Below are 25066 nucleotides of genomic sequence, written 5' to 3'. Positions count from 1 at the left end.
CTTGCACATAAATCTATATTTTTAGATTGTCTGCGACTAATGAATGCGCCAGAGAACCAGTGGCTGCCTTTGACTGTAACTGAAAATAATAATAATCATTGTGTTCTACGGTTTATTGTTATTCGTAGCTTGTATTATTTTCGACCGATTTGAAAGTTAAACGATCCTTCCATCTTTGATGCTGGTGGATCATATGGACCAAGAATTCCGAAAGTGGGGCTTATGTAATAAGTTTTAGGGTGTCATTTTTGTCCATGCTTTCATACATATCACCAACAAAACAAAAGTGCCTTTTGGTACTTGTACTATTATCTATTCTGTACTTTTGGTTTTGGTTGCTGATAGAATCCCTTGGGATAAACAAATACCCCTAGGAAACTAAACAAATTGACATAATTCATAAAAGCGATAATTATTCTATAGATACAGCACTGCGCATGCTATATTTTCTCACTTTAATATATTTTATTCATCGATCGCATACACTTACAAGTATTTTAATATCAACGAAACCTTGACATTATAAGCGCTACCTTGTAGGAACTTGCGCGGTCTTACCAAGTTACTATACGTTCCTAAAACTACTTACTACACCATCTTATGAACGCTTTAAATACTGACACTCATGGGCGCCGGCAGGGCGGTACCAGGGGGTGCACTTGCACCCCTTGGGAATCTCGGGATCAACAGGAATTTGATTGAATTTTGAATTCAATTCAGATTTTTTGACCGAACTTATTAATGACGTTTTCTATAAAGTTATCTTTATTATCCTTGGTTATCTTCCCTCGGTGGACACTTAATCCAGACATGTTGTTCGTAAAAAGTAAAAAGAAAAGAAAGATAACTAAAATCTGCACCCCTTGGAAATTATTTCTGCCGGCGCCTATGCTGACACTTCCTCTACTACAAATATATTTCTATGTACTATGTAACTGCAATTATGTATTGTTTAAGGACATAACAATAAGCAAATAAAATTTAAATACTTCCTCAGTTTGACTTTACATGACCAAATATCTTGTAATAGGCTATGCATGATCTTGGATTATGTGTAATTCTTGTGTGAGATCATATTTGGTGTATGAGATCATAAAAATACACCTACCTGTATAAAGTGCTATGAACTTAATGCCTTTAGTGGCTTCCAGATTAGTTTGTGTATTTAAAATTACTTTGTCTTGAAGGTTTCTTTCTACGTGAAAATTACAGTTTGAGTTGAAATTAACGTCATTACTAACGTAACATAGATTAAAACTTATATATAACCTTCCTCTACAGTAATTGTCTCTACAGCTGAAAACTTATATTCGTCATGTACTTTAAATTATATATGAGAACAGAGGGCGAAAGCGATTTACATTTTACACTGTTTTAAAACATAATTTAAAAAATCTTCCTTTTTCGTGCTCATATCATCTACAGCTACGTTTTTATTGTACAGTTCTTAATGACATGGAAGAGGAAATGCGACTACATCCGTTACAAAAGAGCAATTTAAAAGCAACTTTGTTTCTGTTAATGTGTTTCTGCATGAATTCTGCACAGTTTACGATTCTTTTTGTTTTTTGCCCATTATTATTCTCCGGCTTTACATAATATCTAAATACAATTTCCTTACAGCACATATTGTGTAAACAACGTTACTATACCTACACAAGTACACACAACTATGCCTATAGGCTATGCCTACTGCAATTAAAAAGTTACCAAAATTATTATAATTTCGTTAACTGAAAATCATAGTACATTTTGATTTTCTGCAAGTCTCTACCAAAAGTGCTTACAGATTAAAAACATTATCTTTCAGTCTCCCTCGTCTTCTACCCCTGATTTTCTATCCTTTTCACATGATCATCTATCTCACTCGCACCCTCTCTGTTTCAGACTGTGACAGCAGCGACTCGGGCCACCTGTACGAGTCGCTGGAGCCGCCGCTGCCGCCGCCGCCCGCGCCCATACCGTACAACGATGACTTCGACTCCTTCGACAGTGATACTGACACGGATGATCATACTAAGGTGAGTTTGTTCTATGCCTACCGAATAATAAAAACTAATACCTACCCTTGCTAAAAATACTATTGAATTTTTACCAGTTACCAACTAGCTGTCCAGCAAGGGCGTCGCCAGCCGATGGCGCAGGGGGGGGCAAGTTGACTTTACCTACTACAGTCTACAATTCATACTTTACTCACTCTCTATAAATGAGAAAAGTAGGTATGAATTGTAGGTAAAGTCGACAGCACATGAAACTTTTCACTTGTACTACGAGCCTTACATCTATTACCAGATTTTAATATTATAGTGGTCGTTGCTTTTGCATTATATTTGGCAACGTTTTTTAGTCTCTAGGGGGGGGCAGCTGCCCCTCCCTGCCCCCCCCCCCCCTGGCGACGCCCTTGCTGTCCAGTAAATTTTTGTCTTGTAACTTTGGGAGACGTTTAACATCTTCGGAATTTTGTAAATTGTAATGTAATTGAAAATAGTAATTTGCTAAGGTTGTAGATGCCAATGCCTCTATGTTGTTGTAATTGCTCTACATCTTTTGAGCTACGCATTTTTTATATCAAAGACCGTTCAGTTCTGTAGTTATATCGAAGATAGCTAAATAGAACTAGTAAATAGTAGTAGCAGTATGTGCTTATCGTTGATATATTAAATATTGCAATTTATAGGCTTGTCATATTATATTCAAGCTGATAAGCCAATCATACCCGCTCGCAAAAATACTACGCGTCTTCTTAACTCTCATAACAACATAGTAATAAACTATCTTCTGTATCATTCTAGAACGACGAGCCCCTCCCGCCAACGTTACCGGCGTCCCGCCTCCCGAACCCCCCGCACGGGGGACAGTACACCCTGACCAAGATAGCCAGCGCCGCCCACAGGAAAATGAGAGAGATCAAACGGAACTTCACTAAGAGATACTCAGGTAACGAGCAGATCTATTACTACTAGAGGACTGACGCCCGTAAGATTTGTTGTTTCCTCAAGATTATCTCTACTCGATTATATGTCAATTGTTCAACAAAACGTCATAAATTTTGAGGATTTAAGTTAAGTCGAATGGGGGAATTCTCGAGGAAATGACTACCCACTAATGATACGGGTATGTTTTCTGTGTTTAGTTTATCAATTCAACAGTGTTGTTAATCGGTTAGTATTTTGAGCTTAGTTATAATTGTTTGCCACTTGGGGTTTTGATGCCAATAAAATGTTTACGTTCTCACATCTCACGACAACTTACATTTTTTAGTCCTAAGATTGGGAGCGATCGTTGTGGCACGTTAAGTTTGGTCAAAGTTTAATAAATTTTGATAAAAAAAACTTGTAAAAAATAGTAAAAAGAGTTTTCCGATACCGGGAATCGAACCCGAGCCTCCTGGGTGAGAGCCAGGTATCCTAGCCACTAGACCATATCGGATCGTGATAAGAACACACAAAACTTGCGTCAAATTCAATTTGTTTACAAATGTTATTTTTATTTGCAGTTGCTCTCGATGGAAGGCCGTTTGCGAAAGTTTTGAACAATCAAAACGGGACATACGATACTCCGAAGAATCACAAAGTAAAGTCACCTATATACGCCAACTGCGAGAAGCCGGAAAACCCACCGTACAGCAATATAGTATTTAATGATTCCAAACCAGCAATGACGAAGGACGAAAATCCCGTGAAATATGAAAGGAGGGCGGACAAAAGGCATAGCAGCGGTGACGTACCTCCTCCGCTTCCAGAGAAGTTACTAGAGAAACCTTCGACGCCGCCCAGCGAGGGCAAAGCTAATGGAACTCTTTCTAGAAAAGCATACTTCTCGTTCAAGTCCCGGTTCAGAAGAGCGACATCTATGGGCGTGGACATCAATGACGTGCCGGCTGCTCTGAAAATTACCAACTCTACGTTCTATCTGACTGACTCTATGGACGGCGATTCCGGATTCAGCAATTGGTACGATCTATTTTAGACTAATCTATACCTACTATCCATACTTCCATACATATACTTATTACTAGACATCGGATTATATGCATTTGCATACTTGCATATGCAAATGCATATAATGGGGCTTTTTAGGCGATAGTGCATATTTTGGCATTTTTTCGTTGATAGTGCATATTTCGGCCATATTATGCCCTCGTTGTCTCTAAACTAGCTATCATAATACACACCGAGGCCACGAAACAGAGGTATGATAGATCCAAATCCTTCAAATATGTAGCCCACCCTTGTTTAAAGACTTACGCAATACACCCGAAGTACAATATCTTTCTAGAAACAAAATGTTTCTTTGTAGTTGGCCACATTGGAAAAAAATTGAACCAAGTCGGTAATTAACTTCCATGGGCACTAAGATTGTAAGTAAGGAAAGAAGAAAAAGACCTGGATTTAATGGAATTATGAAAATTAGTGCATTTATTATGAGCAACACCGGAAAACTCTTCCAAAAAGAATACATTTTTATAATAAGTGACTTTTGATTGTGCATATTTTGTGCATATTTCGGCCATTTGTCCGTCCGTCCGATGTCTACTTATTACTTATATATACTTATCCATACCTAATATTATAAATGCGAAAGTGTGTCTGTCTGCCTGTCTGTCTGTCTGTCTGTTACCTCTTCACGCTCAAACCGCTGAACCGATTTTGCTGAAATTTGACATGGAGATACTTCGAGTCCCGGGAAAGGACATAGGATACTTTTTGTTTTTTGTGAAAAAATGTACGGTTCCCGCGCGATAAAGGAATTTTGGCGCAACGGAGTTGCGGGCATCATTTATGTAGTTAATTATAATTATTCTACACCCGCTATCCCCAACCCGCGGCCCGCCGGGACTTTATTTATGGCCCGCGTGATGCTAAACAATTTGAAATTCACGCCCACCAGCAAAATAACGTAAAGTCTACGTGATAGTCGTTAAATTTTTTCCACTTTTAAATCGTAATTTTTTAAAGAATGTTATTTTGTAACCCTAAAAAATTTTTGTTGCGGCCCGCGACACCAAGACCAAAACATGTTTGGGGCCCGCATGAAAAAAAGTTTGGGGACCACTGTTCTACACTAACCAAGTATCTAAGACCATTTGCATCAGCCTGGATAAAAGAAAATTAAAGAAAAGTTTTCGAGTTTTAGCGTTACTAACACAATTGAAAATCCATTTTTATACAATGTGTCCCGACACCGGTGTCCGATCCTTTAATGTCATGATCTATGGCATATTTTATCGACAAATTGGCTCTCAAATTTTTTCTCTCTCTCACGGTTGTAAAATGGCAGCCATTTTAGTTTTTCTCGGGCGTTCACACTAATCTGACCAGTACTTCTCATGTAAATATCCTATGAAGATAAAAAAGGTCTCATTTGATAGCTAAACTTGTGGACTACGCTAACACAGGCAATATGTTATAAATTTCGAGGAATCAAAATAGTAAAACCAAAGTTTAAGAAAAAAAATTGTGCATTTTTTAATTAATGGCTTTTTGTGAAAAATCTAGCACATTAAACTGGTTCTTTCTTATTTAAAAAAAATAGAGGAGGTTTTCATCTTAAATAAATTCTTTACTTCAATGCTCTAAGTCAGAAGTTTAGAAGTTATAACGATTTTGCACTGGCGCATGGCGACTGGCGACGTCATGCAACGCTGCATCAGTACTATGCCACGGGCGAAAACAGTTGAACAACCGCGTATTATGTAATAGTAGCATGTCAGTCTCATACTGATATATAAAAAGGCCTCTGTGTCTGTTGCATGTATTTTAGTTAGTATTATACTTATGTACTGGCTAAAATACAATATGAATTAATAATCATATTATAGAAAAAGAACTTTGAATCAATCCTTAACATAATATTTCTCCACCATTTAGACTAGCAGAGTTTTTGTTCATTGGTATAGTACACTCAAGAGAAATTTCTATTTTTTTCTATTCTAAATGCATTCAGAATGAATATTTATTCAGTTTCCAGACTTTGCATAATGAATATGTCTAATTTTATAGTTTCTTAATTTGTTAATTTGCTCATTTGTCTGCAACATAATTACACCTGCAATTTATGACCAAAAAAGTTGATTCATAGACAGATGGCGGACCTGTGTAATTCCAGAGTAGAAAGAATTATAGAGTATGTCGACTTAGAACTGATGTTGAAATTTTTAAATTTGACGTATTATGACGAAAATCATCGCTAGGGTTGTTAAATTGTTACCTACTATCGGTTGTATCACGGGGAGTGCTCCGAGGAATTGTTCGGAATCATACCACCTGCAAGTTTTCGCTATCGTCCCACGCGAAAAACATACCATCCTCATCACCTTGATGAGTGGCAGTCTTCCACAGTGCGTTTTTCGCGTAACTTTCTGCCGCGCACTGTAAAACTCTGGAATGAACTGTCACCAGCAGTATTTCCGGACCGATACGACCTGCAAACCTTCAAGAAAAGAGCGTATTCCCTCTTAAAAGGCCGGCAACGCACCTGCAGCTCTTCTGATGTTGCGAGTGTCCATGGGCGACGGTAGTTGCTTACCATCAGGTGACCCGTTTGCTCGTTTGCCCCCTTAATTAATAAAAAAAAAACCTACGAATTTAAAACTATGACATATTCGCTGGACGTGGTCCTCTTTGGTCGTATTGTTGTTTGTGTTTTGGCACATGCGATTAAAATTGTCAGAATCCAATTTTTAAATCTTTATTTTAAATATTTAAAAATAAATTATTATCAGCCAGCGCGAGGCACAATCCGTTCAAAATACTAGTGAAACCCGACGAATTTGACAGATATTGAAACCTGTCCGTTTCTTTACAGTCGAACTACTGGTCGTTATGTCTATTGTGGTAATTCGGTCGATATGTCAAACCCAGCCGACATATCACGACCGACATTGTATTGACATAACCTGGCCAAATGACCGCCATCTACCTATATGAATAATAATTAATGAGGGACAAAATATGGCTATATGTAGCCGTAGGGTCTATAGTGTCAATTGCCGTGTCATACAGCTGTCATATGTCACGAAATAGCTTCCACATGTCACGATATAGCTGGCATAATAATTAATATGTTATATGTCTGTCTGACACGCCATTTGACACGAAAGACCCCACCGTCGCTATGGTGACAAATGATATATCGAAAACCCTCATTTCGTCGATGGTACTTTCTACAATTTGTTATCTAATCAGTAATCACGTATATAATGTTCAGCAGCGACAACGCTCCAGCTGCGGGCGAGAAACGCAACGGTACGTCGCGGCGCGCGTGGGCCGACTCCGCCCCCTGCCTCGCGCTCGAGCGGCCCACCGCCCCGCCCCCACCGCCTCCGCTCCCGCCCCCGCCGCACGACCTTAGCGCTGTCAACGAAGGTACACCCTGACGTTAACTGAACTAATAGCCCGAGAGCCAGCGGCAGCCAGACCTTCGTTATTTTATAAAAGCTGAAATTTTTTTCTGTACTGTATAGAGATATAAACGTCATGACCAGAAAACTGTCAGCTCTTATGAAATGATGAAAGCTTGGCGGCTTCTGGCTCTTACTTTATAATCCCAAAATCATTATTATGGAGCACTGTGGATGGATAAAAAAGAGATATTGATGTTAGTAAATCTGTCTATCTGTACCTCGTAACCGTGAAGGCTAGTCAGTTTTTATTATAATTAAGAGATTGTTTCTGCCCATAGACACTAGCAACTACCTTCTGAATAATAATTAATATTGTAATGTAAGCTACGTAGTGAGTAGATACTTGACATTTTATTTGAGTAGTGCCATCTAATATACACTATACTTATACAAATTAATTGTTAAGAGGATTTTAAGCATAATATATTTACTAATAATAAATAATAAACTTAATAATAATTATTATTAGATGTATGTAAATAGTATTAGAAGCTAACATTCAATTAAGTACTTTAATAATTTAGTTAAGGGCTTGTAAAAATTACTTACAATTACTATTTTCTGAGGGACTAATTTATACTGGCGATATTATAGAAATATCATATTATTTTTAAAAGTTCAAGCTAGGAAAGAATAATATTTTTAAAATTATGTATTATCTATTAGTTTCAGTTGACGTCTTTATTTAGGGTAAAATTATATTTGAACTTGGAATATAACGAAGACAGCGCTAAACAGAGGTCAGATTTGCGGCGCTGCTACTAACTTATTCAGTCATTGTAACTAGATTTTCTACTCATCAACTTAAACTTACTTCACGGCATTCTTTTTTAAAACTGCACTGCACACAAAACCCGCGAAATTGCGATAGAGCGAGACGCAACATAATTTGCCGTTTAACAAGTGAGACAGTAGTAGTCTGAAGGAGACTACTTCGTGGCTCTTTGCATTGGTGTGCAAACAACTTAAATGTTTTTTTTAATTCTAAAACTGAATAAGTTATGAGCAACTAGCAAAATAAATGGTTTCGGTACACACAGCATCGTGATCATTGTGTTTGCACTGTCTTTGTTAATCTTTCTTTTGCATCTATGCATCTCTCTCTTTCGGTTGCGGTGTTTATTTTTCATGCATATTTTAAATGTTTTTGTATGTTCATGGCACATAATATTTTAAACACAGTTTACATCCTTTATATTTATTTTGCCTTACTACTACTTGCAAAAGTAACTCATGAGTCATGCTCTTATCTATTTTACAATCCTCCGTCTGATAGCTTATCCGAAAGTTTTCTTAAATGGATCAATTGAAATATAACATATTGTGTGAATATAAGCTACAGGGTATGGAATTAATATTAGATTTTAAAACAGTCAAATCTTTATTTTTAAATTAATTGTTGAATCTAATTCAAACCCAATGGTGGTACATTGGTTATGAGAATCAAATTGTAAGAACATAATCAATCATAAAATACAGAGTTTATTATAATACAAAGTTGTATTGTCCTTTGTCGGATGAGCAATTATATCATGACGCCTCGGCGCATAGCCATTATGTGTGACCTTTGCAACACGTAGGTAGACTGGTTCTCAGCTCAGTCATACTTCATTACTCGATCACGATACTACGTTTAGTTCATGTGTTCATGTGCTGTTTAGTTCACTTTGATGGGCAGTGAGTATTGTATATGCATGCAATGCATGTTGAATATATTAAGGTGCGCTAACTACGGCTTATAAGAAATCATTGTTTCTTAAAATAAATGTTACGTAGGTTTAATGTCTTAACACCGACTTATTTTATTTACGTGTTGCACAATGAAAATTACAAAAAAAAAAAATGTTTTATGAGACGCTACCCACTCAGTTTGCATCAACCATTAAAATATCATACTTTAACATTATTTCAAATGTTAATAAACTCTTTCCCAACTTTACCATCAAACTTAATATTATCTTAACACTTAAACCACTGTGTCCTTGAATGTAGCACTTATGTAGATAATTGTTATTTACCCCCTTACTTTAAAAATATCAACACTGTCTATACAGACCTTATAGTTATGCAAATTATACAATGTCCTTGTTTGATACATTTTAAAAGTTCTTTCACAGACAAAACATTGTATACGTCCGTATACAAGGTGTAACAAAACTAAGTGAAAATACTTAAGGGTGTGTATAATATGTCCCTTGTATAGAGTTCACTGTGAAAGTAGCAGCGCTGAAGGAGCAATTTTTTCATGATTTTTTCCATACAAAGGTGAAAAAAGCTCTACTCTTTCAGCTCTACTAGTATATGGGATACCCATACACATCCACACATAATATATGTATGTATTATCACTTACAATTGTTACACCCTGTACACAGTATAGATATTTTTATTAGTAAGGGGATTTAATATAACGATTTATTAACACTCTAATCTAATACAGAACTGAAGCGCCTCCTGCCGACGTTGACGCGCAAGGACAAGGCGCGCACGCGTACGTCGTGGTACGCAGAGTGCGGCGCGGACACGCCCCCGCAGCCCGCGCTCTCCGCTACCGCTTCCTGGTGAGTACACGTCCGTTTGGATTGACGACATTCCAATTCACACACATAATAATAATAATAATAAAACATTTATTCAACACACATTCACACCACACTAAACTTAAATACATAAAAATATATTTAACATTAAAAAACAAAGTAAACTACAAACACAAAAAGAAAAATAATAATAATAAGGACATAAAAACTAAAATTTACCTTGCTACACTATCACTAGGTCGTAGTAGTGAAAGGCATACGAATATACCGTCGAAAGGGATTCCACTCAGGCTATGATCACGGTACAGGTTATAGTCCTGCACCGTGATCCCTGATATTCACATCGAAAAATTATACCAATATATAAGCTGCGGCGCGTGTGTATACTTACATCTATATATTAATACGTGAGTCAAAAACTTTGTATCCCTTTTGACGAAAAATGAGGAAACGTAGGTGAATGAAACTTTGCACAATTATAGTTTATATGGTGAAGGAGTGCATCGAGCTAATATTATTTTAAAATTATGCTTTTATCATACATTTTTTTAACAAATAAAACATTACACACACTACAACACACACACTAGGAAAAATGACAGATTTTTGAGTGACAAGTGTCGAAGTCGAAGTCGAAGAAAGTGAGTGGTCGAAGTCTGTTGACAACAAGGTGACAAATTGAAAATGGATTATAGTTTTTTTATTGAATCTTAAATACTATTAGACAATGCTTACACGGCCAGTCTGATATCAGCTGAGTCCCAGAGACAAGAGTAGAAAAAAATATAATAAAGTAAATATTTTTCAAAATATAGGTAGTAGTCCTAATGTCGTTAAAACTAAGGTCGAATTTCGACCATTGGGCGATCTCTAGTCAGCTATTAATTGGTAAGATGAGTGTTTACTTACGAATCTAACAGCTGCACTCAGGGTCATTTCAAGATTATACTCGTTTATAGTTTTATACTAACTTCAATTTAATGAAGAATAGTATTTCACAAAGCCTAAGTCAAAATCTTCATTAAAGCTGAGTGCGACAATAGATTCGTTTTAAATAATAATTGTCAACAAGATTTTATTCACTGTGTAAGCAAACGATCTTGGAAACAAACTAATTACAATAGATAAAATATGGGTATTACTCATGTTCTATGTTTGTTTTTACGATTACCTACATTAAACTTGTTCAACTATGTAGGTACTTACAAATACTGAATACATAATATTATAATCTACATGTATGTACTTACAATAAAGCAGCTCTAATAAATCAGCCTATTCAAGGTCTGCTGTCTCTATTTGTCATATGACTTTTTGAACGTGCCAGACAAAAACAAACGGACTTAAGACCTTGTACTTGTAGTAATTCGCCGTGTACGATATTATTATCTCTACAAAAATTAAGTGTTAACCACAGAACACATTAAAGAGGTTCTGTGGTGTTAACTTAATAAGCCTGCCCCCTTAGACAAAGTATATTTCGTTAAAAACGATAACGAAATTCGTTATCAAAATGTATGCGGATTGACATAACTCATCGCTGAATGACATTTCGGTTGCGAAAACTAATACAAATCCCATACATTTAGATAACGACTTACGTCATCGTTTTTAACGAAAGGGTCTTTAGCTATACGGCCTCTGAATCGACGACCTAAGATATAATTTCTTGGCACAAATGTACTAGGAGAGCCGACCTTACGTAAAGTGGGAAAGTGCTAAGAAGAAGAGGAAGAAAAGGGGATATTCTTTATAAACTTAATAATATGTTAAATTGTAGTATTTTTGTTATTTAAGATTATACAGAATAAATTTCCTCTCATAAATAAAACGTTGTAAACAAAATTGTTTGTTGTGTACGCTGCAAATAAGGAAGATTTTTGTCGGTCAGGGTTGTCACTTGACCTCCTAACCGTATTGTAGAGATTGAGCCGATTAAGTGGACTTATCCTATCGTGCGTCGACTAATTAGTTAATTAAAATATTCCTCTTTAGTCTATTCCCGTTATAAAGGAATTGAATGGTAGAAAAGCTAATTAAGACATATTCTGTATTCTTAAGATGAGAATCATTATTCCTATTGCTAGTTTACTACCCAAAAAAAATTGTCCTATCCAGTTTTTTAGGACTTCAAAGACAAAGTATTTAGGGATTTTCATAACAGCTGTATTCGATCAAAAAGTAAATAACTTTATTATTTGCCAATGCTCAAATAAAAAAAAACTAATTTATGTAGAGTTTAGTGTTAACTGTTAGCGTGATTACACACGCGCCGCAGCGGCAGCGGCACCGCCACCGCGGCTGCCTACTGCCGATGCATACTCTGAATCCTTGTATTTCTATGGGCCCTTTTCACACGGCGCCGCCGCGGCGGCGGCGACTCTTTGCCGCGGCGGCGAGCGGTGCCGCAGTTTTAAACAAACATACGAGACTAGTCGGACCCATGATCGCGCCGTGGTGGCGAAAAATGCTGCCGTTGCGGCGCCGTGTGTAAACAGCCTTAAGAGGATACAACAGGGGCTAGAGAAATGAAAAAAAAGTACGTGTAATATCTATAGCTGTCTCCCTTACCTCAAGCCTATACCGCAGAACGCGATAGAGACAACTGCAGAAAATCCAGAAAATCAACGATTCGTTGTCCTCTGATTCCTTCTCCAAAACTTAACCGATTTAAGTACTTTTTTCATTAAAGTTTAAAAAAAGGCTTGAGCTGTGTTCCTATGTTTTGCTTTTTTTGTATAATCTAGCCAAATCTGTTTTCTGGACGTTTGAACACAGCGGAAAATCTGGCCATTTTTTTGGGTTTTTGAACGTTCATATCTTATTTAATAATTAAATTATGAAAAAAAAGAAAACATAGGGACATTGTACTAGTGGCCGTAGATATTCAGGAAAAAAATTATAACTCTACTAGCATTATCCAGGGAGGAAACAGGGGACAACGTTTGTATGGAAAAAAGGGCGGTGTGGACTCCTCTTAAGGCCATGAACTCTTCATGACTCTACCATAATGATATGCGCCCACGGCCATATTATATTATAGGGTTTCGTTGCCTCATAACTTCAGCTGGCTAAGCCTACTTAGCCCTGGTAATATTTCCTATAAACTATATATACGACGGATTATATATTCATATTAACAGCGACAGTTTAGCGTCTATTACGGCTTATTTTTCTGTGGTTTCCGCTATAATTTTGTTAAACATTTTGTTACGTTGCGTCCTCTTTCTCTGGAAAAAACGGCGCAAACGCTTTACGTTTTAGAGAAGGATCTCGTTGTAACTAACAAGAAATGTTAGTTACAACTTACAACGGAATCCTAAACAGTTCTTAATGCCATTTAACATTTTAATTTTGTATCACTTTTGTGTATAGCCAAATCGTGCCTCGTTACGTTTAATTAAAAGTAACAAACTCTTATTAATAAAATATCCACAGCCGAAGCCCGAACATATAACCTTCTCCTTTTTGGAAGTCGGTTAAAAATAATTATGCAATGTAGTATAACAAAAGTACTTTTTATACGTTTCGAGAAAATCTTTACCTTTAGGTAATAAGTTGCATTTCTTATCTTCAAATTATGTTTATTATTTATAGTACTGGCAAATATTCCAATATTTGAATTATAGCGAATTCGATATGCGATTGGCAATATTCGCGGCATGACGTCGCGATGACTCACAAGCCTGTTCCCTGTATCACCGTTAGTCCGTGCCCTAATTTACATACGAGAGCGATTAAGAACGAGTCTTGAGATTGAATTCTTGGGATTGCAATCAATCATGTGTTGGCATTAGCTGTAGGTGTCAAAATGTAAATTATTATCGTTAATTCTGGTAAGTAGTCATTTTTGGTGAATAAGATATTATGATGTTTAAGAGTTTTAAATAAATGATACAAGTACGGCATTGAAAACATAAAATAATATCGTTCATCTTGCAACCGCTTTTCTTGCTCTACAATAATTAATAGGTATTTTCAAGGTATTTCTTTATCTCAGTTCTCAGCAACAACCAAGGTCTTAGTATTCATTAAAACGAAAACTTAATAACTATTGCTGTGATTTCCGAGTAACTATAATTTATAAACTCTGGTCTTTCAAATTGACTCTGAATGAATGCACTTTAATATGTTGATATAAAAACTCGCATATTTTTTTTTCGTAGAGAAAAATACAAATTAAATAATAACTATGTTGTAGACCGTAAATGTGTTAAATTATTCAGACACAAGTAATCCATGTGCGACAAAATTCAGTCGTTTGAACTCTGAACTCGCGCACGCTCGTGCCTTGGGCCACGTGATAATTTAACGTATTTAGGTTGGTATTTCATATGCGTTAAGATGCTCAACAGCCGGTTCTTCGCGCGCTTGTGTACCATGCGGGAAAGGAGACTCAGTTAGGCCCTGAATTTTAGTGCTCAAGTGAGTAGTAATACTAGCCTAATATTACTTGTACGTAGTATAGTACTAGCAGTGAATAAATATTGCTATTGAGTTGCTGTTGGGACTACCCCTTAACAAGTGCTGGTGACAAACCACAGTGTAATCGTTCAGTTGCCCTTGGTACAAAGCCTGAACTTGAAGTGAATTGGTGACAAACTGGGATGTTTGTGTGATTTTTTTTTTTTTTGGAATTAACCGCCGACTTTGTAAGTTTTTGTTTTGTTTTTTAATTGCAAAATTAAAGTATTTTTACCTACTACTTATTGAATATTTTTATTATTAAGTATTTTTTTGTAAAATTAAATATGTAGTATAATATAATTTTCTGAAACATTTTAATGTTTTAGAACTCTATCCAAGTACGTACGCAGTACTTGGATATAGTTCTAAGGAAAATACTGTTAAAATAATAATATACTTTATTTAATTGTAACTACGGTATTTTAGGAGTAAAAGGGCATACCTTGCATTATGAGACGGTTGTATTTAAATGCGATGGACCGGAGGTACAGTCTTATAAAAAAATATTACATTACTTACTATTTAAATTAATTCATATAAATGTTACTACAGTTATCCATAATAGCATTCAAATCGTTTCCAGTCTTACCCACCTTTTTTGGTTGTTACAATAAAAAAAAATACTTTCTCTGGGGAACAAATCTCTTGAAAGACTAATTTGTTCTACGAAATTCGATATTTCCTCATTAAAGAAAGTGCATCCCGTCTGGAGGAGTCATAATTTCCAGTGAGGCATGAGTCAGGACTCACATTGAGGAAATCGTGGGGCCCAAGTGATTGATGTGTGATGCGGGTCACATTATAGGAACTTAATAATTAAAGGATATTATTGTCTGAAGAAAAGGTATCATATTCTTGGAAAAGTTTTTTGTTACTTACTGCAGAGAAATGAAATTATTTAACCCTTATGTTTAAACTTTAAAGTTTAATGTAAAACTGGTAAATATGACATTAAACCTTTTAAATTATAAACTAACTTAAACTAACATGTGTGAAGATGATCATAAATATTGCGTGGAAACCAACAGGCAACATTTATACAATAAAACTATCCTATGACCTTTTCCGGGACTACATACATACCTACATAGTTACCTTTAATCCTCATACATCTTTAAAGTCGATTCAGTGGTAAAAGCATTAAAATTACAAACAGTATGGAATTATAGATTATTATAATATACGTGAAGGTATAGTATAATGGCAACAAATAACAATGACTTTACTTATATTAATTCTTATCTCAAAAAAAGTTAAACATAATGGTGGTTATGTTCCCACGGTTCTCGTGTGATAAGTACCTTTGTTGTTGCAATGTTAATTGACCTTCTGGCTACATAGAACAAAACTTTATAAATTATTTTTTTTAATAATTTTGTTGGTTTTCTTTACTGAGCATGAGGGTTGATTATTACTTCTTACTAATATTTTAAAACGATGGTTTAATGTTTAAACCATTTCTTAAACACTACCAGCCTGCGTAGCATGGCACCATAGAAACGGTTTCTTTCTACGGAAGAATAGACAAAGTGACAGTTCGACAAGACAAAGTGACAGTTAGACAATGGAAATCCGCCATTTTGTCGATAAAATCTTTTTTCTATGGTGCCATGCTAAGCAGGCGGGTAGGCTAGGCTAGGAAATGTACATTACACAGCTCTACTGCGGTCTACACAAAATCTGCACTAGTCCAAGTTTATTCTTAAAAGTTCTTAGTTCTTCACCTTACTAACTTTATCTCTCAACTAACTCTATCTCTCTTTTGTCTCCAGGTACGCAGAGGCGGGTTCATACCAGGCGGGCAACATCTCGTCGTCGTCAGGGGCGTCGTCAGGCTCCCACCCCGCCTCGCCACTGCCCCACTCGCTGTTCACACACGAACCCCTCTACCAGTTCTACAACGCTGCTAAAGTTGAGGTGAGTACGCCACTGCTTATTCTATTTACTTTATAGGTACCAATGTACCATACATTAACAAGCTCAATACATATACAATCGACCATCTTTATACTAAAGTTATATAGAGCGCGTGCACACAGCGTAAATATGTATCAGATATCTTCTAAGTACATATATCTACTCTAGAATCAAAACGAACTTATCTCTATATTGAGAAAGTTTGGTTTTTCTTCAGAGATTTGAGGGCCCACAAATGTGCACTTGTGAGAAAACATGGCACAAAAAAAGAAATGGGGCCCATAAGGCTAGCTAATCCACCGAGTTGCTGGTTGCCAAGCCAATGCATATATTTATGGTTTATCCCAAACGTCTTAAACTCTACATAAAGCACTTATCTTTAGACTCTAGTAATAACTAGTAAGTAAAGGTGATGACCGTCATATAAATTGTAATAGATGACGCATAGCTGATTGCTCTGACTTGTGTTCATTGTCAAGGATAGAGTTATATACAACTGCACTTACAATAGTTAACGAATAATACTTTATATTTAAATTAAAACGTTTTCATTTTCTGAATATATCATTTAAATAATAAATTATATCTAACATTAAAACATACAGAAACCATTCACTATGTTAGGTATACACCTTTCGATCGCGGAAAAACGAGACACAATAGCTTATCTATTGTTATCGCGGCCGGATGTGGCCGCTTGGGGCTTCATCATCATATCCGATCTAGTTTTTTCGGAACAAATTTAAAGAGCACAGGAAGACATAAAAGATGACTTTTCATACTTTTTGCATCACCTGTCGAATGCACAGATGCAATCTGCGATACGCAACCTAATGTGCTTCCTTATATCTTTCTAATGACTGTGAATACAGTTGTTTCCTACTCGTTAGTAATAATTGTTCACAGTGCGTATCTTAACTAGGAAGCAATTTTAATTAACGCAACGTTTAGCGGTATACAGTGTTTTGTTGTGTTGTTTTCGCAAACTTTTTATCCGTCTACTAATGAGTGTTAAAGTGCGCTATAATTAGAATGTTTTTGTGGAAAATCCTGATCAAATTCCAGAATTAACGTGCGTTTAGTGTTTGGAAGTTTTTAATTAAACTAGAGATCGCCCAATGGTCGAATTTCGACCTAAGTTTCAACGACACTAGGACTACTACCTATATTTTGTAAAAAAATATTGACTTTATCATATTTTTTCAACTCTTGTCTCAGCTGAGCTCAGACTGGCCGTTTAAGCATTGCTAATAGTATCTAAGATTCAATAAAAAAAAAACTATAATCCATTTTCAATTTGTCATCTCGTTGTCAACAGACTTCAGCCAGAAATAAAAGAGTATAATTCGTATGTATAGGCTTGTCACTCAAAAATCTGTCATTTTTCCTAGTGTGTGTGTTGTAGTGTGTGTAATGTTTTATTTGTTAAAAAAGTGTATGATAAAAGCATAATTTCAAAATAATATTAGCTCGATGCACTCCTTCACCATATAAACTATAACTGTGCAAAATTTCATTCACCTACGTTTCCCCATTTTTCGTCAAAAGGGATACAAAGTTTTTGGCTCACGTATTAATATATAGATATTTTGTTTTGGTCTGTTGGTTGCTTTTTTATAATGCGTTGTCGATATCAATGTAATGTGCATCCAGTTGCATTTTCTGTATAATATATTATATTATGTTTTAATATAGTTAAATAGTATCAAATACTAGGGATTATTGCCATTGCCAATTTTCCCTCTGCAGTCTGCACCAGTTGCTATCCAAAAGTTTGCTGACTAATATTATTGCATTGTATGTATTCTCAAATCTTCATTTTGAAATTGGAATAATTGTTTATTTTAATATCAGAGAAGTTGATTCATGGGCAAATGGCGGATCTGCGTTATTTGGTCGCGTTATGTCAAATCCAGCGGATAGATCATAGCTAACATTGAACATGCTAACGTCTTACATAATCGGACCAAACAACGTATCAATTTCTCTGATAGTTATACATGTTCAGTAATATGATGATGATGGTAATGATGTTTTTGTTTTCACAGTCGGTGTGTCGTGACATCGGCGACTCGGACTCGGACGCGTACTCGAGCGGGACGCCCGCCCCCGCCGGCCCCGCCCCCCGCCCGTCCGCCATGGCGCTCGTCGCGCCGCGCGGCCCCGCCCGCACGCTGTGGTGCGAGGTGCCCGAAGTCCTCAACTCCGCTGTTCTCAGTGAGTATAAAAATATGTAGCTAAAAGCTTGTGTGCTTTAGATTTATAACGTACTAGCTGTTGCCCGCGACTTCGTCCGCGTGGACTTCAGTTTATAGCGCGCGGTGTCAATAAAATTGGTGTCAAAAGCTTTTTAAAACCCTGGTACCCCTTAAATCGAGATACCCAAAACAGCCGTGTAGTGTGCACATAATATGATTTTTTTTTAATTTAACTTTTTTATACCTTTTAAAGCTTATTTAGCGGTACACAACTTAGCTGCATAATACATTACACAACTTTAGCTTTGCCCAATAGCCAATACCCATAGGCCATAAACTATTTAGTATTTATTATTGGTAGACTGTTGTTTCTGATTTCTATGTTGGTACGTGAGTTATTTAATAACAATCGAAAGAATCGAAATATTAACTCAACATGGTACCACCTCTTATAGAAATACATATGAGCAAGCGATAGCGCGATCTAGGCGACTCTTGGCGCCATCTGTTCCAATTTTTGGAACTAACTTAATTTGAACAAATTTACGCATAAAGACCCCCTTACGACCCCTTTTTCCAGTAAGAAGTAGCCTATGTCCTTTCTCAGGCTTTAGACTATCTGTGTACAAAATTTCATTACAATCGGTTCAGTAGTTTTGGCGCTGTTGTTTTTGAATTTGATATCTAATCTAAGTTGGTAGGTGAGTTCTTAGTTAATAACGTGTATAAAAATCGAAAGAATCGAAAAACCTAGCCTAACTTGGTACCACCTCTTATAGAAATACGCATGAGCAAGCAATAGCGCGATCTAGGGGACTCTCGGTGCCATCTAGTTTGAGTTTTTGGAACTAACTCAATTTGACAAAATTTACGCATTTTCACCCCCTTACCCTTTTCCAGTTAAAAAGTAGCCTATGTCCTTTCTCAGGCTTTAGACTATCTGTGTACAAAATTTCATTACAATCGGTTTAGTAGTTTTGGCTTGAAAGCGAGACAGACAGACAGATACTTTCGCATTTATAATAATAATATTAGTATAGAACGTGTATAACAATCGAAAGAATCGAAAAATTTAGCTTAACATGGTACCACCTCTTATAGAAATACGCATGAGCAAGCAATAGCGCGATCTAGGGGACTCTTGGCGCCATCTATTTTGAGTTTTTGAAACTAACTTAATTTGACCAAATTTACGCATTTTCACCCCCTTACAACCCCCTTTTCCAGTTAAAAAGTAGCCTATGTCCTTTCTCAGGCTTTAGACTATCTGTGTACAAAATTTCATTACAATCGGTTCAGTAGTTTTGGCGTGAAAGCGAGACAGACAGACAGACAGACAGAGATACTTTCGCATTTATAATATTAGTATAGATAATATTCTAACGTATTAAAAACTATAAACAAAAACATACTAACTAATAAGTATGATTAGTTCTATGTTACAATAAAGTAAAAAATAAAACGCCATCTGTTGAATCGTATTAGAACTAAAATTTTCATTCCATCGATATATTTCTGGATTTTTTATAATATTATACATAAAATATGTTTAAGATTTTTGAAATTTTATTTTAATACACATCCAAGACCCAGGAACATTGAAAACTTTTTGTTCCGCCTGCGGGACTCGAACCCAGGACCCCCGGGATGAGCGCTGGCCACGCGCAATGCGAATTCATTTTCATCGATATTTTCATGGAAATAAGATATTTTCCCCACATCAAAATGTAGCCTATGTCCTTTCTCAGACTCTAGAATAACTGTATACAAAATTTCATTGCAATCGGTTCAGTAGTTTTGGCGTGAAAGCAAGACAGACAGACAGACAGACAGACAGACAGAGATACTTTCGCATTTATAATATTAGTATGGATTGAATGTATCGTTTTGAAAATTCGATAACTGTTATGTTCTAAAAGCAAGACTATGATTTACAATCTACATACTTAATATAAAATAAAATTTAATTTAATAAAAGGGTTCGTGTGTGTAACAACACACACGAACCCTTTAGCCAACAGGCTAGCAGTGTCGATTCTAGCTGACAACAAAATAACCTTAAAACGATGAAAACGAAGAATGAAAATTTGAAATCATCTTGACTTTAGTAAAAAAAAACTGCAAACCCCATTTTCTTTATTTCTAATTTTCTTTTCCTTGCCTTTTTAAAAAGTAAATAATGTAAACAATAGCTAACTACCAAATCCTATCTTCAGGTTCCCTGGCCCCCGCTCAGAAGCGCCTCCAAGAAGCGAAGTTCGAGCTGTTGACGTCAGAGGCGTCGTACCTCAACTCGCTGAGCGTGCTCGAGACGCACTTCGCGTCGCACCCCGCCTTCCGCGACCCGCACGTGCTGCCGCCCGCCGACTGGGACATCCTGTTCTCCACCATACTACCCGGTAATATGGCTTATAATGCTTTAAAAATGTTAAATTCTCGCCAAGAGTGGTGCCTAAAGGCCGCATTTAAAGAAATCAGATGATTACTTTTGTGGCGGTACCCACAATTCGCCTAACATTTCTGCATCGCGCTATCGAAGTTTTCTGAGCGCGTCGGTATATATACGACAGCTGAAATGTATCACGTGGGCCGGCCTGACCGAGCATAACACCTCGCTCGGTCGGAAGATCTTCCTTTGTGGTGGCCACGCATATTCCCACATTGGTGACCCTCGACAGAACACGCCTCCTTCATCATCATCACTTCTGTCTGTCAAACTTTACATTAAATCATAGTTAGGTAATCATTAAATATCTCAAATGAGTACAGCCTGCGGTACAGCCGTAAACCCGGCAGTGCTACAGTTACATGAACACAACTCATACCTATGTTTCCTTAATGTAACTATTGTCTATCACTCTTATTGACTGATTTATTTATTTTCCAGTGCGAAAGTGCTCGCAAATCCTAATGGCGGACTTGGAGAAGTGCTGGCAGGAGAACATTCTACTACACGGCATCTGCGACATCGTCCGCTCGCACGCGGCCGCGAGGTTCCGCGTATACGTCAAGTACTGCGAGCACCAGGCGCTCATGATACGAGCGCTGGCTCGCCTGCGACAGAGACCCGCTTTCGCCGCCGCGCTAAAGAGGTAAGATAGCAATACACTACACTATAATTATAACGAGATAAAAAGAGACAGAAATGGACGCGCCCCTTGTATTTATGCAGGCAAGCACCTAGGCTTACCAAACATGAAGTGAAAAGAATTATGTTATAACATGTATAACAGTATACTGTAATCGAAATCCCTCTTTATAACCACATGCAAAAGCAATGTGATGATGTTCTGCTGTCCTAAACTGTGATCTGGCGGTTTCTTCAAAACCGAATACATTATACAAATCATCGGGTATGCCGTATGCTGTATGACTTGCATTCAGTGCCTTGATTTGCTACGATATATGCGACTATTACTACATAACAAAGGCGCCCTCTACTGTATCAACGATAACTCACTAAACCCTTGTTCTTCAGACTGGAGTCCCATCCGGCATGTCAGTCGCTGTCGCTCCACTCGTTCCTGCTGCTGCCGATGCAGCGAGTGACGCGGCTGCCGCTGTTGCTGGATGCTGTGCTGCGGAACCTGCAGCCCGAAGACCACGAGTACGACGGATGCATGCGCGCGCTGGCTACGCTCAATGACGTGAGTGTATTCGTTAGATTGGTTGACTCTAACTTGATTTACTTACGTTAAGTTTTTACGACAGCACTCGGAGACATTTAGGGCGTTTTCCCCCGAGCCACGACACGACACGATTTAAGAACTATATGACACACGATACACAGGCTGTCATTTCGACGTTTTCCCACGAGATTCCCTTTCCCACGAGCTTTCTCACTGATATATCAGCGGCGACACCGCATTCGCTTTAGTAGTTCATATCTATAGGTCATATCAGTAATCAGTCCATAGTGTGCAAGTTGAAATAGGCTCTAAACAGTCGCTAAATCCATAGTAAAAGGAGGGGAAAAACGTGACAATAAAGCAGTATCTGACCTTTTATTGTCGTCTGAAAATCGTGTGTCGCGCTGTGCGGCGTCATCGTGTGTATTGTGTTGAGCTAGCGACCGGTCGTGCTCCGCGTTACACACGCAGCAAAAGTCATTATATTTTTGCGAATCGCGCGGCACATTGCCGCTGCACGTGACCATGGTGCTCGTGGCCAAGCACGCCATCGACACCATGGACGAGGTCAGCATCATGCAGATCTGCAAGTCCTCCTTCACCAGGAGATTTGCAAGGGGAAGCAGCTGCTGTATGAGACGCTCGGCCAGAGCGCGAACATGCCGTCGCGGCGAAGAGACGGAACGGAAAGAAGTGTGCAGGATATCATCTCCCTGCTGAAGCAGACGGATCCGGATGAGGTGCCGGTTTTTGTGGCTAAGAGCTGCACAAGCTGCCACCCGTCACGCTGGACCACGTCGACGTCGTCAGCCTACTGAAGGACATCAGGTTCCTGAAGGAGGAGCTGGCTGGAGTTCGGGGTAAATTGCAGGCATCAGAGTCTACGATCAGTGATTTACGTATTGAATTATCGCAATTAAAAAGCGGTAATTCAATATGTGGGTCACCTGATGTCGCATACGTCACCACTCGTCGTGGCGCACAAGCGAGCACGTTTAGCCCGTCAGCATTATCGGACGGGTCAACGAACGCCGCCACTGCCGCCCGCGCCCGCGCTCCCCTCCCGGTTGCGCCGACGCCGAGTCCCCAGGCGACTCAGCAAAACTACGCACTGTTGCTGGTCGCCCCGCACCTCCCCCGCGGGCGAAAACAAATGGGGAGTTTGTGAGCCGCAAGGCTCTGGAGAGTCGCAAGACTAAGGAGAGCCGCTGCAAGGCTACGAAGAGCCGTAAGGTGGAGTCTTCTCGACCTGGCAAGGACGAGAGCAGGGGGTGCGATGAGGAGGGCTTCACACTGGTGGAGAGAAGGAAGAAAAAGCCCGCCGCCCGCAACCATCGCGGCACCGCGCCATATGTACCTGAGCTGCGTCTGCGGAGAGAGGTCCCCGCGACACCCCTGTACATATCCCGCCTGCACTGGTCCATGGAGGTCGAAGACGTCGTGGAATACATCCAGAAGAAGACGACACTACGCTTGAGGGTCGAGCGTCTGCAGTCTCGCCACAAAATTAACTTTAGTTCCTTTGTGGTGAGAGTACCGACTACCGACGAATCTTCTTTCAAGAAAAAATTCGACCTTTGAGGCGCCGGAGTGGTCTACCGGAGGTTCCGGGGGAGACTCCGGAATGAAGCGCGTCACGTAGCCGTAAACACGTGACAAAGTGTAGTTTTTAAGTGTATAATAATAATAAGTATGTTAGTCGTTAAGGTATATTATATTATAATATGAATATGTATGTTAGTCTGTAAGGTATTTGTATTATGGGCCTAGATGCCTGAAATAAATGGTAAAATAAAATAAGAAATAAGAAATGTATGGCGCCCGGAGTCGTCACTGCATTTTGCGGCATCGTGTCGTGACATGTGGAAAAACGCCCTAACTTGCTTTGCTTTACTTACGTTAAGTAACTACGTAAGTAATCATGAAATCTGTCAGTGCGGCCGTAACACCGTTAGACGGTTGACTTTAACCAGAGCTTTAACTTAATTTAAATTTTTAGAGTTTGATGCTGCACCAATTTGTTAACGATTAATTAAAAAATTAAAAATTAAATTTTACTTTATTAGTAAATGTCCTATCTCGGGAAACTAAGTAGTTTTCAGAATTCAAGTTTCAAGTTAGGTTTTTACCCTTTGGTTTCCATAACCTAAAAGGGGAGCGTTTTTATTGACTATTCTTGAACAAAATATATTTCTTGTAGTTGGTGTCGCAATGCAACGAAGGTGCACGCAACACGGAGCGTATAGAGGAGCTATGGCGGTTGTCGCAGATCATCGAAATGCCCAGCACTCTACGGAACCCGCCCAACCTGGGACCCGCGTGCTCTCGGAGGGATCGCAAGTGAATATAATTATAGCATTATTTTCACTATTACTGTTTTTGTTAAGAGTTTTTTATTTACACATAAAATGTGTTTTACGTTTGTATGTAAATTTACACACAGAATATGTCGATTTGTGTTTCACTGGCTAGACTCTAGCCGCTAGAGTGATTAAAAATTATTATACATTTGTTGTTCATGTGAGTTGTGACTGTACTTTAATATTGGTGATGGTTTTTTGATTGCGCATCAACGTTTTACGTTGGTCATGATAATTTATCCTTTGGGCTTATAATCCCACCAAAATTTGGTGGGGTTAGTCCACGTGTTCATTTTTTATTAACTATTTTCAGGCCGATCCGCTGGTTGGTGAGGTCTGGTGAGATGACCCAACTGGTATGGAAGACGGACGAGCTGAAACTGACCTTCGGCAAGAAGTTCCACAAGACCCCGCTACACCTGTTCCTGTTTAATGACCACCTCGTCATCACTAAGAAGAAAGGGTGAGGTGTTGTTTGAAGACCGCCTTAAGTCTCAAAAGTAGACGAAATTGTTGTTTACCCAAGTCGCCTTACCATATTGTAATTTTT

The 25066-nt window shown here is 38.1% G+C and overlaps 1 protein-coding gene and 1 non-coding gene across 10 annotated transcripts in view; one reads left to right on the top strand and one right to left on the bottom strand.

The window, feature by feature from the left end:
* Positions 1-25066, top strand: part of LOC121731895 (ephexin-1) — a 108592-nt gene that overhangs the window by 81147 nt on the left and 2379 nt on the right. For 6 of the 9 annotated variants that reach the window (XM_042121572.1, XM_042121575.1, XM_042121570.1 and 3 more), the window contains 12 exons: positions 1888-2021; positions 2793-2937; positions 3497-3953; positions 7210-7367; positions 9846-9966; positions 16185-16329; positions 18378-18546; positions 20744-20926; positions 21415-21619; positions 22006-22174; positions 24357-24496; positions 24830-24979. In XM_042121572.1, coding sequence (XP_041977506.1) covers positions 1888-2021; positions 2793-2937; positions 3497-3953; positions 7210-7367; positions 9846-9966; positions 16185-16329; positions 18378-18546; positions 20744-20926; positions 21415-21619; positions 22006-22174; positions 24357-24496; positions 24830-24979 — 2176 coding nt within the window. The remainder of the gene's footprint in view (positions 1-1887; positions 2022-2792; positions 2938-3496; positions 3954-7209; positions 7368-9845; positions 9967-16184; positions 16330-18377; positions 18547-20743; positions 20927-21414; positions 21620-22005; positions 22175-24356; positions 24497-24829; positions 24980-25066) is intronic. The other 3 variants (XM_042121578.1, XM_042121576.1, XM_042121577.1) reach the window with 3 other exon arrangements.
* Trnae-cuc lies at positions 3358-3429 on the bottom strand. Its single transcript has one exon. It is a non-coding gene; the product is annotated as a tRNA-Glu (tRNA).

Source organism: Aricia agestis, chromosome 11, assembly GCF_905147365.1.
Source record: "Aricia agestis chromosome 11, ilAriAges1.1, whole genome shotgun sequence".
NCBI lineage: Eukaryota > Metazoa > Arthropoda > Insecta > Lepidoptera > Lycaenidae > Aricia > Aricia agestis.
The sequence above is the reverse complement of the archived record's forward strand: the minus strand, read 5'-3'. Positions and strand labels throughout refer to the sequence as shown.